Here is an 18,901-nt window from a genome sequence, read left to right as displayed (position 1 = left end):
CACGTGTCTGGTGTACATTGTCACATGCGTGCATCCTGTACAAGTGGCTGTGCTTTTGTGTACTTTACTGTACAGTGCTGTATAGAGTACAGTAGTACTGTATCTTTATTTCAAGCCCAGGATGTCCAGAAGCAAGCGTAAAAGCAGCCGTGATGTACCTGGAACTGCTAAGAAGCACCAGCTCTTGTACTGTACTGCTGTATTTTTCAAGGTACGGTACTGTAAGATTAAAAATGTTTTATTTCTTGTGCGTGTTTGTTTTATATGTATTATTTGTGTGAAAAGTATTATAAACCTATTACAGTAGAGTATTATGTAGCCGACTGTGTTAGTTGGGTACCTAGGCTAACTTTGTTGGACTTCTGAACAAACTGGATTTATGAATGTGCTCTTGGAATGGAACTCGTTTATATGTAAGGGACTTACTTGCAGTACGCTGAGCCAGAGTCCTGCTAGTCTGCTCCTGACATTTGTACCTCCCACTATGTTTGATCGCTGAGCCCCACTACTTCTACCTCCTATACACCTCTCTCATCAGACCTTCCCTCCTGTGTGTCTCCACCTCACTGCATTGGGTCAGTTTTTTAACTGGTCTTTGCATCTCTAGATTTACCCCTTTTCAAACAATTTCCCATGTTTACAAAATGAAAACCTAATCAAGACATTCTCCAGCTTAAAAATCTCAGTAGCTCCCCGTCACCTGCAGAATAAGATCTAAATCCTTTGCAGTGCATACAAAGCCCTCCAGGCTCTGACCCTCTCATTTCCCACCACCTCCTTTCCCTTCTATGTACATATAACCTACACCCTAGTTCTATCTAATTACTAGGAGCTCCTGGAAGCACCGTAAGCCTCCCTCACTTTCTTCATGTGTCTTAACACCTAGAATTCCCTTCCTCGTCCAGGACTATCTGGAACATTTTCAAGATCTGACATAAAATCACCTCCTGCACGAAGTCTTCCCACCCTACTTTAAGGGTCAATATCTCCTTTGAATCCCTACTTTACTTTGGTCGTATCTTAATTATAGGCCTGATCACACTAAATTCCCATTATGTCTTACATATTTGTCTCCACAGCCTCTAGCACATGAAGAAATGCTTTCAATGAATGAATGAATACATGAATAATTACCTCAACATCTAGTCCAAACTGAATGGCAAAGCTCTCGGCTTCAGCAAATCTGTGTTTGTGAAGTAACCGACTCAATCTGATAAATTGAAAGAAATTTCAGTAAAATTTTTATTAATCAGGGAATTCAAGCTTTTCATCAAGGAGTAAGGCTTAGAAGAACACAAGAGGGCTTCCCTGGTGGCGCAGTGGTCAAGAATCCGCCTGTCAATGCAGGGGACACAGGTTCGAGCCCTGGTCCAGGAAGATCCCACATGCCACAGAGCAACTAAGCCCGTGCGCCACAACTACTGAGCCTGCGCTCTAGAGCCCGTGCTCAACAACAAGAGAAGCCACCGCAGTGAGAAGCCCACGCACCTCAATGAAGAGTAGCCCCTGCTCTCCGCAACTAGAGAAAGCCCGTGCACAGCAACGAAAACCCAGTGCAGCCAAAAATAGATAAAATAAATTATAAAACAAAACAAAACAAAACACAAGTAGTTACCTGTTTTCTGGCAAAGCTTCTGTAAGACATCTGAGTACTAAAACAGAGACTGAGTCTTCAGATAGTCTGAGAAAAATTTTAATATTGACATTTGTCATTTAACATCAGTAAGTAAATTTTAACTTTGCTATTATTTAACAACTTATCTGATAAACAAAACAGGACTTACTTTGGATCATTTTTGCAAATTCCTTCCAGAAGGTATATGGTATCCTACAATAGCAAAAAACATGTTTAAAATTGAAATACAGAATTAATTCACTTTATAGTTACTAGAGTAACAACTGGTTTAGGCAGAAATTATCCATCAATAGATTCTAAAGTTACTGGGAAAAACTGGTGAGGAAAAGGATATTCCCATAGTCTCAAAATAACACCACGGAAATTACTTACTAATTATACAGGGGAAAATGTACCTTTACAATGGAGAAATATGGCAGAACTGCTTTAACCAAGTGGTCAAATTTAACAGCATCAATAACAGGACAAATGGACATAAGTCCTTTAATGTGATGCAGTTAGGACACAGTATCACTTATGCAAGATGCTTGCCAAAAATCTTAGCACGAATCTAATCATGACGAGACACAGATCCAAATACAGGGACAGTCTGCCACACAACTGGCTAGGACTCGAAAAATGTCAATATCCGAAAAGACAAAAACAGACTAGGGAAGTTTTAGAGATTAAAGTAGACTACCACGTGACCACGACAACAAAATTCAATTCGTGATGTTTGATTGAATCCTGGGTCAGGAACAAAAAAAAGTTCTCAAGTAATTGGCACAATTGGTAAAATTTGAATTTGGATGGCATATTTCATAATAGTATTGCATTAATGTTAAATTTTGTAGGCCTCATTCTTAGGAGATACCCGCTGAAATTAGGAGTGAGAGGTCATGATGTCTGCACGTAATTTCCAAATGGTTTGGAAAAATACAATGTGTGTATATAAAAAGAGATAAAACAGGGGCTTCCCTGGTGGCGCAGTGGTTGAGAATCCACCTACAAATGCAGGGGACACAGGTTCAAGCCCTGGTCTGGGAAGATCCCACATGCTGCGGAGTAACTAAGCCTGTGTGCCACAACTACTGAGCCTGCGCTCTAGAGCCCATGTGCCTCAACTACTGAAGCCCACGTGCCTAGAGCCCGAGCTCTAAACAAGAGAAGCCACCGCAAGGAGAAGTTCATGCATTGCAGCAAGGAGTAGTCCCCGCTCACCACAAATGGAGAAAGCCTGCGCGCAGCAACGAAGACCCAACGCAGCCGAAAATAAATTTAAAAAAAAAAAAATCCGCCTGCCAATGCAGGGGACAGGGGTTCGATACTTAGTCTGGAAAGATCCTACATGCCGCGAAGCAACTTAGCCCGTGCGCCACAACTATTGAGCCTGTGCTCTACAGCCCACGAGCCACAACTACTGAAGCCTGTGTGCCCTATAGCCCACACTGCAACTACTGAAGCTGCGCGCTCTAGGGCCTGTGTGCTGCAACTACTGAGCCTGAGTGCTGCAACTACCGAAGCCCATGTGTCTAGAGCCTGTGCTCTGCAACAAGAGAAGCCACCGCAACGAGAAGCCCGCGCGCTGCAACGAAGAGTAGCCCCCGCTCGCAGCAACTAGAGAAAGCCCGCGCGGCAACGAAGACCCAAAGCGGCCAAAAAAAACCCAAAAAAGCAAGCAATAACCTCCCCCAAATTAACAATCATCTGTATTTCCTGTGGAGACAAGAAAATTGAATGTGCAATTGACTGATGTTTTATTTGATTAATTTCCTTCTTTTTAAATGAAGACTGACCTCCTGTAAATATATTCGAGGACCTCTGCTAACAATAAATATGGTTTACCTGAGATCTATCCAGGTATTCCACTAGGCTCCACTCATGCTTAGCTTAGTTATTCTTTTTTTTTTTTCAATTATAAAAAAATATATTAGTTCAAAATACACATCAACTTACTGAGCTAATTCCTGTTTGGACCAGAGAAGAAACACTAGATACTTCCAAAGAATATAGTATTTCCATCATAGGTAATGAATAGACCATGAGGTTTCTCATCTAAGAAAAATAGGACAGCAATTAATGTCTTAGGTCAATATAAACCTATGAGCACAAGACAGCACTTCACAATCCAGGGCATAGATTAAAACACTTGATACGAAGTTAAGTGCAAAAAATAAGTAAATCTGTTACTGTATTATTTAAATGTTACATAGAAAATTATGTTCTATCCTACCTTTTAAATCTGTTAAATGAAAATCCACGTACCTGGAGTCCATTCTACAATTTGTTTTTAAGGCAAATATAATTCCTCAGTGCCAGAACTACATTAAGTATCACTATAATAAACATTTTCTTATAGACATTTTTATTGCTGAAATGCTCCAATTAAAATGTGAAGCTGAGATTTATACCTTTTTTTTTAAATGAGAAAAAAGAGCTCTGCAGGGTTATTTCTGATCTGTCAAGTACCTGTGTGAACTAAGAGCTAATATGCTGTGAGTACTACTTAACAACTAGTACTCTTATGTTAATGCTATTTCTAACACATAATATAGACAAATGTGATATAAATTTTCCAATACCTTCTTATTAGTAGTAGTTGTCAGAGCTACTAACTTGAGATTTGTAATCCCTTGCCTGAAAGAGAAAAGAAGGTTTAAGTGAATCAAAGAAGCCAACTGCTAGACATAAGCTAAGTCAAAGTGATATCCTTGTATAAAAGTTAAAATTAATTCACACAGAACTTGACTGAACTTGACTTCTGAATGTTTATGGCCCAGACTCACACTCTTTCTAACACATTCACATGGAGGTTTTTGTGTTGCCTATTTGTTCTCAATGAATTTGGCTAACAATGAAATGGTCTTTACCCTGTCAGTCTGTTCACAGTGTTATCTAGAATGTAACACATAAGAAATGATCTGAACAGAACCAGGCAAGAAACCTGGTTCTAACAGAAGGGAAATCAATCTGAGCGTCATAATGTACCACGTGACTGATGAAGGTGAATCTGCTTCTGTGGTGAGAAGAAAGTCTTCTATGTGAAGGGAGGGCCAGTTCCATATGGGAGTTAGGGTGTAAATATCCCATAAGCTCAGCACGTTCTGCAAAAGAGACATTTCATTGATACGTCCTCTTAACGACTAAAAATTTACATTTTGGAATCTATCTTTTGATACGTAACTGAAATAAAGCACATTACACAAGGTAGTAATCTACCCTGGCTAAAGTCCTTGTCTTTGTTAAGTTCGACAAAATTTCTGTTGTTAAACATAACACCAAGTGAAAATACTTAAGGGGAAGTATCAGAAACATACGTTGGTATCAAGAACAAAAAGTAGATTGTCTATCAGCTGGAACTTCTTTGCACCTACAAAAGAGAAAACAAGGTGTGTAAGGACTATGTTTCTGGGTTACATATAGCCATATTTAAAATAGTAAACTAACATATTTATGGAAAGGCAGAACTACACTTAAAAAAGAAGTTCCCATTCCCATTTATTCCTGTTTCTCTACTTTTTTGTAGGATCACTAAAACATAAAACCTCCCAAAATGAAGAGTAACAATTGCAACATGTTAAGAAGCCAAATACACGGACAATCATCAGACTAAGCTGGCTTGTTTCCAAGGTTTGGTAAAACGGCTCATATGCCAGACTTAGTGTACTGGCATGAAAACGACAACTCACAAGTAGCAAAAATAGTTTCGTTAACTGATTTTACCTTCAATAATCTCTGCATCAATAACACTCTTAACGGTCATCCCTTTCCTAGAAGAATCTGGTTCCCATTTTGAGAATGCACAATTACCAGTTCCCTACAGAAGTGAAAAGAGTATGTCAATTACAAACTTGGGTCTAGATCTGAATTCTCCTCCAAGTAGAAACATCTAAGTTGTACATGTGACTAATTTCAAAATATATTTATATATTCAAGCCCAGCTAGCTCTTATCATCTAGTTCCTCTCTTAGTTTGTTTTCAACAGAACAGAATGGAAAAAACAGCAAACTCCTGCTGTACACTGTTATCACATGAACATTTAATAAGGAGGAGGCATATTCAGGCAACTCACTCTAGAGACATCAGGTAAGCTTCAAGACCTCCTCCAGCATTACAAGCTAAAGATAACCTTTGATGAAGTATTTTCATGAAAATAACTACTAATATTTGAAAATAATTCATAAGTATTCGTTTCAAATTATTTGAAACCCTGATGAAATACTGAACTAGATACACAAAACGGGGAAAAGTGACTGCTTCTTAACATATTATATAAATTTGGCAAGTAAAGATGTTGTAAATGCTATAATAATATAATTCAATATAGAATTTCTGCCTACTCCTTGAATATAATATTAGATGTTTTGTTTGCTGCTGTTGTTTTTGCCTACACTCATAATTGAAAGACATGCTAAATGTCAGGTAGAGATTAGTGAAAATAAAGATGCAATATTTTTTCCAACATAGAGACTCAGTTATACTTGTTGAGTTAATTTTATGACCTTCATTTTATAATTTCCCTGTTTCTGTTATACAGTACAAATTAATACGTAACTTTACCAAAACTATGTTTTAATGAAGAAACATTTCAGAAAAAAAGCCCAAAATTTTATTAAAAAAAGAGAATTACCCCAATTATCACAGGGATTTCGCTTGCTAAATCACCAGCCACAAGATTGAGACAACCAAGGGTATGACAATTTTCAGTAGAAATAAAACTGGACTTGATTTGTCCTTGTAACTGCAAGATTTAAAAAATAAGAATGTTATGCTCCATAGTCCAAATTCCTTGGAAAGACTGATAAAAAATCAGTTTAAATCAATAGCTATAAATGTATTTTTTAAAATAGGAATGTTATTAAAATGTTTTATCATGCTAATTCCCAAAATATCAACCATTAGACAATTATGCAGAAACACTTTCCTAAACTGACATTAAATCTAAGTTTCAAGAAGACAATGTGGTTTTGTCTTCTTACCTTTTTTGCCGTATGGAAGTCTACCTTTTCAATCGCTGCATGAAAAAGAGAAAGTAGGCTAAATTTACACTATAACCTATAAAATACGTATGAATCTTCCCTTTTGTGTCAAGGTTAAATTACATATAATCTAGTAAGAGGAACACTGGTCAGAAATTCATAAGGTGCTGGTGACTTTTCAGTTTTGCCCTTGACCAATGAAATAAACTGTGATGACATGTCATACTCAGGGCACCAGCCAGGCTGCCTTACGGTCCCTACAGTGTCTGTCCACACCTTCCCTTAAAAGGTTCTTCCTACTAAGATGGTCTTCTCCCTGCTCCAACTCTCCTATTCAAGCTCTGAAGTCTTACCTGTGAAAGTCTTCATCACTTTGCACTCCCTTTTGTAAGAGCTGTTTCACTTGTCTGGCTCCTTCATTAAACTACAGAGAACCTTGTATCTTAAATCTCGTTGTATCCCCAGAACTTGGCACATTCTTAGCACAGAGTAGATCTTTAAAAAGTATTTGTTGGGGCTTCCCTGGTGGCACAGTGGTTGAGAGTCCGCCTGCTGATGCAGGGGACACGGGTTCGTGCCCCGGTCCGGGAAGATCCCACATGCCGAGGAGTGGCTGGGCCCGTGAGCCATGGCCGCTGAGCCTGCGCATCTGGAGCCTGTGCTCCGCAACAGGAGAGGCCACAACAGCGAGAGGCCCGCGTACCGCAAAAAAAAAAAATAATAAAAAAATAAAAATTTGTTGAATACGTGCCCGGAATCAATTCCTCAATCTCTGCCAGCTCAGAGGGATGTATGGTCCACACGACTCACTTAGCACACACTCTAGATTATTGCCTTGTATTGTTAACACTTACAAAATCATTTCAGTTTCCAGGTTCATTCATTCCATCAAAAAGTATTTATTACTATGCTAGCGTAACTCCTGTCTCCCCAACTAAGTTGTAAAGTCCTTGAAGACTATAAATAAATATGTCTTCAGATTCTGTTGTAGCCCTAACTGTGGAGAATAAGTATATTATGAATACTTTAAAGTATACCCAATATCACAGAATATAGTTAAACTAAAATATTCTTAAAGAGTCTATTTTAAAATTTACCTGGAAAACTAATAAGAAATATTGCTGCAAATCAGTAATAAGAAAATAATACATTACTTACCTTGTTGAATTTTTACAAGCTGAAGGTTTGTAATACAAAAAAATCCATTGTTTGTAAGAAGCAGCATATAATAGGTACCTATTAAAATAAAATCAAGCCAGCTTCTTTAAAAGGCACATGATATAAAATTTAAACCAGGGTCTGGATCTAGCTTAAAAGTATGTCCATTTGCTCATTTAAAGTCTAATAATAAAATAACACAGTAACAATACAAAGCTTATTTACAAAGAATTGGTAAGTTATTTGCAAAAACAATGTTAACTGCTTTGAAACTTCTATAAACCAAATTTCATTTGCCAGAAAAAAAGAAACTCAGATATATCAAAATAAATTAAGGACCAGTTAACATTTGTTAAAAAGAAATATGATAAATACACTGAAACCCATAAGAACATATTAAAAGAATATTATGTCTCCCTGATAATCTATAGAACTCTCAAAACTGTAAAAAGTTTAGGATATTATACTTAAGAAGAGTACATTTAAGCCTCTGAAAAGAGCTAAAATCGAAAACTTGTTTTTTAAAATAATATTAATTGCATCCCTAGAAAGTTTAACATTGTGTAGGTAACACCAATTAATTTACATAATATATTAACTATAAATCTGATTTTTTGACTGGGTATTAATAAGAAGACATTAAAAAAAGAAATTAAAAGCACTTACCTTCATTTGAACTATCTTTCTCAATAACAAGATTCCGGTAAGTACACTGATTTTCATCATTAGCTTTCTGAACAAAAGCCTAATTGCAAAGTAATTTCAAATGATAAGATTAAACCCAGAAAATTACAGTCAAGGATTATATTCTTTAAACTCTAGGGATATCAATTATCATTAGCAGTAATTCTGCCTATACTCCAAACATTTTAGTTTTCAAATGGAAAACTATTTACAAGCTTCCTGCAAAAATGTTTATTTTCAATACAGAACTGTTTTGGACAAGTATACTATCTTCAACCCATACTTTTTCAATTTTGCATTTATTTCATATGTTTTGTGGACGAAAAATGTTGCCTGCCATATTAGCAAACAAAGGATGCTGCGACCATCAAGCCAAGAGGGAACTCAGGATGCAGATAAACAGGCTGCCCACTGTCAAGCCATCAGCCATTGCAGCAACTCCCAACTGTGCATCCTGAGGGGACTCAGGATGGAAAAGCACAGGATACTGGCCCTAAGACAGCAAAGGTGTATATCAAAGGAATAATTTCAATGAGCCCAGACTCTTGCATCTTCCATACATAGAAAACGCTAAATTTATTAACCCGATATACCTGCTTTTCTTTAACAGTAATCTTTTGATGTTCTGACTACCTGGTCTCCCTTGCAAAACTCCTATGTATCCTGGCTCCTCCCTCACATCTCTTCAGAGCTGTCCCTCAGAGCATCTGAGAGGCTGCCTCCTGGGCTTGAAGTTCTCAGAAAGTCCGCCCAATAAAACATAATTCTCAACTTTTAGGTTGTGCACTATTTTTTCAGACAGTTCTAAGGTATGATTCTTAAATTCAATGTAAAGAAACATTATTATTTTAATTTAGGCCACAAATCAAGTAATGCTTTGCTAGAGCTTTAGCTTTCTAAAAGATAATTTAGAATTTAGATAATGAAGATGAAAAACATAACAAGGTCTTACATTGGTGAGTAATGTTTGCTTTGATGTTACATGAATAAGATGTAAGTTGCCACTTCTCTCCCCAACCAGAAGAAACTTTCCTTCTTGACATAGGCCAACCACATCCACTTCAGTATCTGAAAATTTCAAGTCAAAGTTACAAGCTTCCTCTGAAAATGTTTATTTTCAACACAAAATATTGCAAATTTTGTTATTAAAAGTCAACTCTTTTAAGCTTCTTTTAAATATTTCATGAAAGTAGTGACTAATATAAAAACGAATGCTACTGACTCTTTGTCAACAAATATTTGCTGAGCACTTAGTATATGCTAAGCACTGTTCTAGGTCTTTGGCATATATCTGAGAATAATAACAAGAGTCCCATCTTCATAGAGCTCAAATTCTAAGGCAGAAATAGATGATAAACAGTCAGCATAGTAATCAAATTGTATGACATACACAAAGGTGATACATTCTCTGGAAAAAAGAAAAAGTAGAGCAGCGAAAGAGAACTCAGAAGAGCCATGCAGTATCAGGTGGAGTGCTCAGGAGAGCCCCCTTTGATAAGGTGAGATTTGAACAAAGACTTGAAGGAGGTAAGGAAGTTATTGCTTGCACACAGCAAGAAGGCCAGGGGGAATGACATGGAGATCAGGAGGGAAGGACTAAGAGATAAAAGCAGTAACATATAAATTGCTTATAACTAAAATTATTCAGCAGCAATATCTTTATACAAAAGTATTATATGTAGGGACTTCCCTGGTGGCACAGTAGTTAAGAATCCGCCTGCCAATGCAGGGGACAACGGGTTTGATCCCTGCTCTGGGAAGATCCCACATGCCGTGGAGTAACTAAGCCCATGCGCCACAACTACTAAGCCTGTGCTCTACAGCGCATGAGCCACAACTACAGAAGCCCACGTGCTGCAACTACTGAAGCCCACGTGCCTAGAGCCCATGCTCTGCAACAAGAGAAGCCACTGCAATGAGAAGCCTGCGCACCGCAACGAAGAGTAGCCCCCGCTCGCTGCAACTAGAGAAAGCCCACGCACAGCAACAAAGACCCAACGCAGCCAAAAATAAACAAACAAACAAATTTATTTAAAAAAAAGTATTATATGTAAAACACAGCCTCACTTTTAATTGGTGAAACTGTGAATCTTGGGGACCCATCAGGGTAGATGCGTTAAGATTCCACAAAATATGGGTTTCTCTCCTGCAAACTGTAATCAAGATTTTGTTCTTATGTGCATACCTTCTAATTCCTTTTCATCTACGTTCTTTTTAAAAATAATTAATTAATTAATTTTCAGCTGTTCTTACGCAAACACTTCAATAACCATCTTTCTCTCAAAATTTCAGAAAAAAATTCATAATACTATCTCCTATTTTCCAGCATAATCAGACTTGTCTGTCCCTTAATTTACTCTGAAGTCCACACTTCCATATACACACTTAAAGCCCTTTAACTCAATAAAGAATTAATTCATAAGTACTTTTAAAAAACTTTTTATAGTGCTAAAAGTATTCAAGTTATCTGTTGATGGTATTGAAATTATGTACAAGATTCAGGAACTTAAACATAATTGGGCTCAACTGTTTTCTACAGTATTCTAACACAAAAACCACGCAAATAAATTGTTGCTTTCCATGTATGTTTTTCCTTAGACTTATTGAGAGAAGGGATCATCTTCAGTACCTGTTCCGTCTGGTACTCAGCACAAGGCACTCAAGATTAATTTCTTGAAATTAGTGTAATTTTGAGTCTTATAAATAATGGAGTAAAGAAAAGGCAATACTGTAGAAATTGGTAGCAAGATATAGTTGACTTCCAATTTATTTTACTGCATTACATTAGACTTACCAAATATAAGATGCAATTGAAGCAATCTACAAATACTGTCCAACAGTATCACTGATTGGTCCGCTACAATAATAAACCCATCACTTAAGCTGCATGCTTGTAGTTTTGGATTTAATGAGGCCTGTGGGAGGGAAAAGCAGAACTAAAATAAAACATTTTTATACATGTTTAACAATACCTATCAATAGTATCACCATAGTCACAATCACCCAAGTTTAAAACTTCACCTGATAGGCCTTCTTTCTTTAGCCCATATATCTAATGAGTCAAGCTTTTCTTTGTATGATATATCTTGAATCCATTCAGAGCCTAGAACAGGGAAATAGTCCAGGGTTGCTAGAACAGGGCAAAGGATTCGAAAGTACAAGTCTTTGTTTCCTAAGGGCCGAGCTTATGCCTGGAGAAGCCAGCAGGCATTAACGTAAATGAATGAACCAATACTGGCATAAAGTCTCAGGGTCTGGGAAACAACAGGGAGGGGGACTGTGAACTGGAGGGCACGAGGCCCCACATAAACTAAAGAGAACAGAGTCAGCCAGATGAATGCCCTGTGGAAATGCGATCCTGGCATGGCCACAGCTTCCAATTTACCAAGAAAATCTGGATCTTTGTGTGAAATATTCTAATTTTTAAATATTGGCAACTAAGTCAACATTTTAAAAAACACAATGCAAGCCAAATATGAGTCTCCTGTTTGTAGCTTCTATTGATTAGCGCTTCCCACACATAATCTTTTTTAAAAATTAATTAATTAATTAATTTTTAGTTGCACTGGGTCTTTGTTGCCGTGTACGGGCTTTCTCTAGTTGTGGTGAGTGGCGGCTGCTCTTTGTTGCGGTGCAAGGGCTTCTCATTGCGGTGGCTTCTCTTGTTAAGCACAGGCTCTAGGTACATGGGCTTCAGTAGTTGTGGCACACGGGCTCATTAGTTGCAGCTCGCGGGTTCCAGAGCACAGGTTCAGCAGTTGTGGTGCACAGGCTTACTTGCTCCACATGTGGGATCTTCCTGGACCAAGGCTTGAACCCGTGTCCCCTGCATTGGCAAGTGGGTGCTTAACCACTGCGCCACCAGGGGAGCCCTCCACACATAATCTTGAAGCCGTCAGATAGCTCAGTAGTTGAGAAGGCTGTCACTTACTAGCTGAATAATCTCAAGCAAAGGCCTCAACTGACTCTCTGGTAAAGCTGGAATAATAATAATAATGCCTACGATGCTGGCTGGTATGGAGATTCAATGAATTAATTCATGTAAAGGGCTTAGAAGGGAACCTTGCCTGTAGCATATGCTGGGATAAATGTTAACTACTCTTAATCTTCTCTGACAAACTAAGCCAATCAACTCATTTTATACCTGTTTCAATGGTCACCTTCTGCAGGTGTAACTTTTGAAAACTACATTCTGATCCCTCTTATACTTTTTTTTTTAATAAATTTCATTTATTTATTTATTTATGGCTACATTGGGTCTTCGTTGCTGCATGCAGGCTTTCTCTAGTTGCAGCAAGCAGGGGCTACTCTTTGTTGTGGTGCGCGGGCTTCTCAATGAGGTGACTTCTCTTGTTGCAGAGCACGGGCTCTAGGCGTGCGGGCTTCCATAGTTGTGGCATGCAGGCTCAGCAGTTGTGGCTTGCGGGCTCTAGAGCGCAGGCTCAGTAATTGTGGCACACGAGCTTAGTTGCTCTGCAGCATGTGGGATCTTCCCAGATCTGGGCTTGAACCCGTATCTCCTGCATTGGCAGGGGGATTCTTAACCACTGCGCCACCAGGGAAGCCCCTGATCCCACTTATACTCTTAACTTGCTTCTTCAACTAGTGAAAAGTTACACCAAAGTGTCACAAAGAAGAAACTGTGCTACACGTCCTAGGGGTCTACCCAGGCTGTTTTCTCTGCCTGGACTGCTCTTCCCCCTCTTCTCTTTAAGATTTTTTTTGGCCGTGCCGGGAGGCTTGTGGGATTTTAATTTCCCAGCCGAGGATTGAACCCGGGCCCTTGGCAGTGAGAGTGCAGAGTCCTCACCACTGGACCACCAGGGAATTCCCAAGACTTTAATTTTTTTTTTTTTTTTTTTTTTTTTTTTTTGCGGTACGCGAGCCTCTCACTGCTGTGGCCTCACCCCTTGCAGAGCACAGGCTCCGTACGCTCAGGCTCAGCGGCCATGGCTCACGGGCCCAGCCGCTCCGCAGCATGTGGGATCTTCCCGGGCCGGGGCACGAACCCGAGTCCTCCGCATTGGCAGGCGGACTCTCAACCACTGCGCCACCAGGGAAGCCCCAAGACTTTAATTTTTAAGAGCAGTTTTACGTTCATAGCAAAATTGAAGGGGAACTATAAAGATGTCCCACATAGCTCCGTGTTCCACACATGCATAGCCTCCCACATTGTCAATGTTCCTCACCAGATAATACATTTGTTGCAACTGATGAACCTACACTGACACATTATAATCACCCAAAGTCCACGGTTTACATTACAGTTCACTCTCGGTGTTGTACATTCTGTGGTACACACATCTAGCATTATGGTCTCATACAGAATATTTTCTCTACCCGAAAATCCTCTGGGCTCTGCCTACTCAACCTTCACTCCAACCCCCAAACCCTGGCAACCGCTGATCTTTTTTTCACTGTCTTTTCATTTTCCAGAATGTTATAGAGTTGGAATCAAACAGTATTGTTTGATCAAACAGGTTGTTTACTCCTTGTGTGAGTTTTAGCAGATTGTGTTTTTCAAGGACTTGGTCCAGTTCATTAGGCTATCAAATTTGTGGGCATAGAGATGTTCATAATATTCCTTGATTATCCTTTTAATGTCCACAGAATCTGTGGTGATGCCCCCTCTTTTATTCCTGATATTAGTAATTTATGTCTTCCCTCTTTTTTCTTAGTTATCCTGGCTGGTGGCTTATAGATTTTATTCATGTTTTCAAAGAACCAGCTTTCGGTTTCATTGATTTTCTCCACTGATTTCTTATTTCCAATTTCATTAATTTTTGCTCTCTTGTTATTTCTTTCTTTCTTTTAAAAAATATTTTATTTATTTATTTATTTGGCTGCAGTGGGTCTTAGTTGCGGCATGTTGGATCTAGTTCCCTGACCAGGGATCGAACCCGTGCCCCCTGAATTGGAAGCATGGAGTCTTAACCACTGGACCACCACGGAAGTCCAGCTTCTTTTTCAGGTTTCCTAACTTGAAATTTAGATTATTGATTTTAGATCTTTCTTCTTTTCTAATATATGCATTCAATTTCCCTCTAAGCACTACTTTTGCTGCATTCCACATATTTTGGTAAGCTGTGCTTTCATTTTCCCTGTTTTTTCTTAAGGCCCAAGTCAGGTGCTAGTTTATGAAATGCTCCTTAAATTGTCCCAACCCACAGTGAGCTCTCCATCCTCTGAATTCCTACTGCATTTACTGTCTGTACCATTCATTTGGTAGTTCTCATATACTGACTTGCACATCTAGATAGATACCTTTTATTGCTTGTGTCCTGTCTGCCTAACTTTAAGGAAAGATCCTAAAGAGAAGAGATAATGTTACCTTACCAAGGGCCTAGCATGGGTTGTGAACATAGCATTTGCTACAAGTAATGCCCCAAGCTAATAACAAATGGAATTTTAGTTGTTAACTGAATTCAAAGCTCAATACACACTATTATTTTTCAACAGTAGCCCTCAGAGATCAAGTGGCCTGGGCCACTTCCATCTTTTAAGGCTGCTGGTAATATTAAAAAAATAAAGAAATACCACTTTCTCATTACAGAACTTATGGTATTCTTTACACTTTTGCCTTAACAAATAAACAATTTAATGCCAAAGAACATAATTTATCTGTATTACTCATAAAAATTATAAATCCTGTGGCTTTTAAATGCCACAAAGCAATAAAGGCTGACAACAGGATACAAGCTGAATAAAGAATGATTTTTTTAAAAATCCCTATTAGTCTCTGAATGCTCATTTGAAGAAAACTCAAAAGCCTACACTTGAGGCCATTTGTGAATAAGGTTCCCCAGAGGAGGCCCTGCCTTTCTAGTCCTAGAAAATACAAATCTTGTCTGGTCTCTTCTCCTTTCTTTTACACTTTTTTTTCTTAATTAGAGAATTAAACATTACATTAACTAACTATGGGAAGTAGAGGAATCCTGGGCTATAATACTGTGACAGAAGCTCATTTGCACTTTCTCTAAAAGAAACTTTTGTTTACCACGACCATCAAAATTTTAACAAAAGCAAATTACTAAGAAAGCAAATCAAAGATAAAAAACTAAGGGCAGGGCTTCCCTGGTGGCGCAGTGGTTGAGAGTCCGCCTGCCGATGCAGGGGACACGGGTTCCTGCCCCAGTCCGGGAAGATCCCACATGCCGCGGAGTGGCTGGGCGCGTGAGCCATGGCCGCTGAGCCTGCACGTCCGGAGCCTGTGGTCCGCAACGGGAGAGGCCACAACAGTGAGAGGCCCGCGTACCGGCAAAAAAACCAAAAACTAAGAGCAATATTTTCCGTAAAAGGCAGAGAATAAGGTTTCAAGCCTGGTGTGAGAATGGTGGAATAGTTATTAAAAGAAGAAAGTCAAAATACAGAAAGAAATTCATGGAAAGGATAATCTCAACCTCAGTAGAGTGCTTAACTCAGGGGTGGAGTATGAGAAGAGCCCGGGATCAGGAACGGCCTCCAGGGCCTTGCTTCGATTCTATTGGTAATGTTTTACTTCCTAAACTGGTGGTGGATATTCTTTGTATCATTTTATATACATCTGTATGTCTAAAATGTCAGGAGGAGCTATGAAAAATTCAGGTTTGGAATACTGACCATAAGGTGATGCAGGGGGAATTCAGATGGAAATTTCCAGTGATCGGATACTGAACTTTGATTCCCTGAGAAAGGACTATACTCATTTATAAAACATTTACCACGTGGCTACTAGTCTTACTAAACACTCAGTAAAAATTTTGTGAATGAAAACAGTCCACGTCATAACCATTACCTTTTCGGAGGAGATCTTCGCTAGTAAATCTACTTGATATAAAGCAGTTCCATGTTCTCTTCTTGAACCAACACTTAGGTACCCACTTCCTGTATCATCATTTGTTAGCAGCTCAATATCATTCCACATGTTTCTGAGATTGTTTTCCTGAGACAGGAACCACTGCCTTCCCTGTGACAATATGTAAAATTAGGCCAAATTTTATTGTTGCATAGACTCCCGTTCCTTGGGAAATGAAAATGCTTTATCCCCCACCCCAAATATACATATACACACACACACACACATCAACAAGTAAAGACTTCTCTCTCTTTGTGTTATTTCTGTAGTCACTAGACACTTTGGATCAATAAGATACATGGAACTAGAGCTATGGTTATCACTAGAGAAGAATATATTTGTTTAGGGACACAAGGAAACAATTCCAATCTTACCAATCTGTCCTAGAGCTACTAGTATTTTCTGTGCCTAGCTGAAATTATAACAAGTTTTCATTTGGAAAAAACCTTTAACCAATATAGCAATAAATAGTGAAGGCTCTGAAGTCAAACTGTCTGGGATATCTTAGAATGGTAAGGTTCCAGATGAACTTAAAAAAAAAATGACCATTCATGTTTCCAGTATTGTTATTCAATAAATGAAAATGTTAAGGAGAGGAAGAAAAAATTGCACTAGGTTTCTGACTGGACCAAAGAGTATATTTGTAACCTTTTGAGTCACTTAACTATCTCATCAGCAAGGACTTATATAACTCATTTCATTGGATATGGGTAGGCATAGAATACGAAAATGAAAAACAATCCTTGGATCAAGACTAGTGGGGAACAATAACCAAATAATTACAGTTGTTTTGGTAAGTGCTCGCAGAAATATGTTTTTAAATCTTTGGAAGGTATAGTACAGGGAAGAAATGATTTTTGACTTGGTGTTCTTTCACATTTACTAAGCTGCTGTCCTTAAGCAAGTAACTTAACCTTTCTGTTCCTCAGTTCTTGTCTATAAAATAGGAATACAGTTGTACGTAGCTGGAAAGGTCAGTATGAGTTTCAAACATTCACAAAACAATGCTTCATTCATGGCAAGCACTCAATTTAAGTGTTATCTAATTCACTACTGTTATTCGTGGAAGCAGGTAACATTTGGGTTAGAAATTTAAGGTCACAGGAGCTTTTTTTTTTAAACTTTTTTTTTTTTTTCCATAGGAGCTTTTTAATATAGGAAAAGAGTTCTTACTAGGAGTGTAAGCGAGGGCACAAAAACAGAGTATGTTAGAATACACGATTTTAGTGGCTGTGTTTGGGTGGGAGTTGGGAGGAGATTAAGACAGGTTGGAGTGAATACTTTTATGGGGCTCAGAGTCCCATATCTGTAAAAATAGAGAAATATCATCAGCCTCCCAGATCTGTCACACTCACTCATTTGACAAACGTTTACTGAATGCCTACTACGTGTCAGGCACTGTTCTAGGAGCTGGGAATACAGCTGTGAAGAAGACAGAAAAGGTCTTTGTCATTATGAAATTTATATTCTCGTACGAAGGAGAAAAATAAAATAAAGACGGTATTGAGTAGGCAAGATAGTTTGAATGCATCACTCATTTAATCTGCACAACAACCCATTTTACAGCTGAGAAACATGAGTCAGGGACTAAGTAAACGGCCAAGGTCACCTCAAGCGAGTTAATGATGTAGCTAGACAAGACTCAAATTCATGCCAGTTATTAACTGGTATACTGCCTCCCTACGAAAAACTAAGTAAACGCAGAATTACAAATAGTGCTCAAATGAATGGGGGGAGGGGCGCATAAGAGAGACCTGTTTGAGAAGTGAAAGAGATGACATCTGAGCTGAGACCCGAATATCAAGAAGCCGACTATGTAAAGCTCGTGGGGACAAAGATGCAGGCCGAGTACCAAAGGCTCAGAGGGTGGAATGAGTTTGGGGCTGCTGCCCGGACACAGCAAGAATGGAAAAGTGCAGGCGTTAAACGAACAGGTGGAGCCAATGAATCCTTGATTACAAGATTGAGTTTCATCCTCAGTGCTAGGGAGGGAAAGATACTAAGCAGACCAGTGACATGATGTGATTAACGATTTGAGATTCCTCTGGGTGCCGGGTGAACAGATTAACGAATTAAACGAAATGAAACAGTTTCAGTTAGGCCTCCACGCGTATATGCTCTCAGCTGGACACCGGGGCCAGCAAGAACCGACTCCAACCTCTCTCCCGCCAGCGTCTTGAGGGGAAAACACATCGAACTGAGCTGAGGCCTCTGCTACTTCGACCTGAATCCACCCCCAGCTCCCTACAACAGCGCGGCTCACCCTCCTCACCTGTAATTGAAGAAACTAAAGAGGAGCACTCAAGAGTATCGTCCCCCCCACCTTCCGAGCTCCAACAGACGTTCCCAATCTCTTTAGGGTCTATGCCACAAATTTAAATTGGCGGGAGAACACCAAGCCCAACCCCTTTTACGGCGGCCAGCGGAGGCCAAGATTGCTTTAGAATCGAAATACGAAGTCGCCCCACCCTAAATTCCACCCATTCCGATATCCAGGCTGCGCATTCTAGGGTGTGTTCTAGGCCCCGCCCCCCTCCCCGACCTCACAACCCCCCTTCCAAAGAACAACCAATCACCGTCGAACCGCGTTGCTACAGAAACTCTTATCACCACCCCTTTTCCTCCCAGCAA

The 18,901-nt window shown here is 39.2% G+C and overlaps 1 protein-coding gene across 3 annotated transcripts in view; it reads right to left on the bottom strand.

The window, feature by feature from the left end:
* Nucleotides 1-18,674, bottom strand: part of KNTC1 (kinetochore associated 1) — a 107,408-nt gene extending 88,734 nt beyond the window's left edge. For all 3 annotated transcript variants that reach the window (XM_032654017.1, XM_032654018.1, XM_032654019.1), the window contains exons 1-16: nucleotides 18,543-18,674; nucleotides 16,211-16,381; nucleotides 11,231-11,351; nucleotides 9,389-9,504; nucleotides 8,419-8,497; nucleotides 7,753-7,830; nucleotides 6,595-6,629; nucleotides 6,246-6,356; nucleotides 5,339-5,432; nucleotides 4,933-4,985; nucleotides 4,604-4,719; nucleotides 4,198-4,252; nucleotides 3,572-3,670; nucleotides 1,785-1,828; nucleotides 1,616-1,681; nucleotides 1,135-1,210 (exon numbers count right to left, since the gene is read on the bottom strand). In XM_032654017.1, the coding sequence (XP_032509908.1) occupies nucleotides 1,135-1,210; nucleotides 1,616-1,681; nucleotides 1,785-1,828; nucleotides 3,572-3,670; nucleotides 4,198-4,252; nucleotides 4,604-4,719; nucleotides 4,933-4,985; nucleotides 5,339-5,432; nucleotides 6,246-6,356; nucleotides 6,595-6,629; nucleotides 7,753-7,830; nucleotides 8,419-8,497; nucleotides 9,389-9,504; nucleotides 11,231-11,351; nucleotides 16,211-16,339 (1,272 nt within the window). In that variant the 5' untranslated portion in view covers nucleotides 16,340-16,381; nucleotides 18,543-18,674. The remainder of the gene's footprint in view (nucleotides 1-1,134; nucleotides 1,211-1,615; nucleotides 1,682-1,784; nucleotides 1,829-3,571; nucleotides 3,671-4,197; nucleotides 4,253-4,603; nucleotides 4,720-4,932; nucleotides 4,986-5,338; nucleotides 5,433-6,245; nucleotides 6,357-6,594; nucleotides 6,630-7,752; nucleotides 7,831-8,418; nucleotides 8,498-9,388; nucleotides 9,505-11,230; nucleotides 11,352-16,210; nucleotides 16,382-18,542) is intronic.
* Nucleotides 18,675-18,901: the final 227 nt, after the last annotated feature.

Source organism: Phocoena sinus, chromosome 14, assembly GCF_008692025.1.
Source record: "Phocoena sinus isolate mPhoSin1 chromosome 14, mPhoSin1.pri, whole genome shotgun sequence".
NCBI lineage: Eukaryota > Metazoa > Chordata > Mammalia > Artiodactyla > Phocoenidae > Phocoena > Phocoena sinus.
Note: the sequence above shows the minus strand (reverse complement) of the source record. Positions and strands in the feature narration are given on the sequence as shown.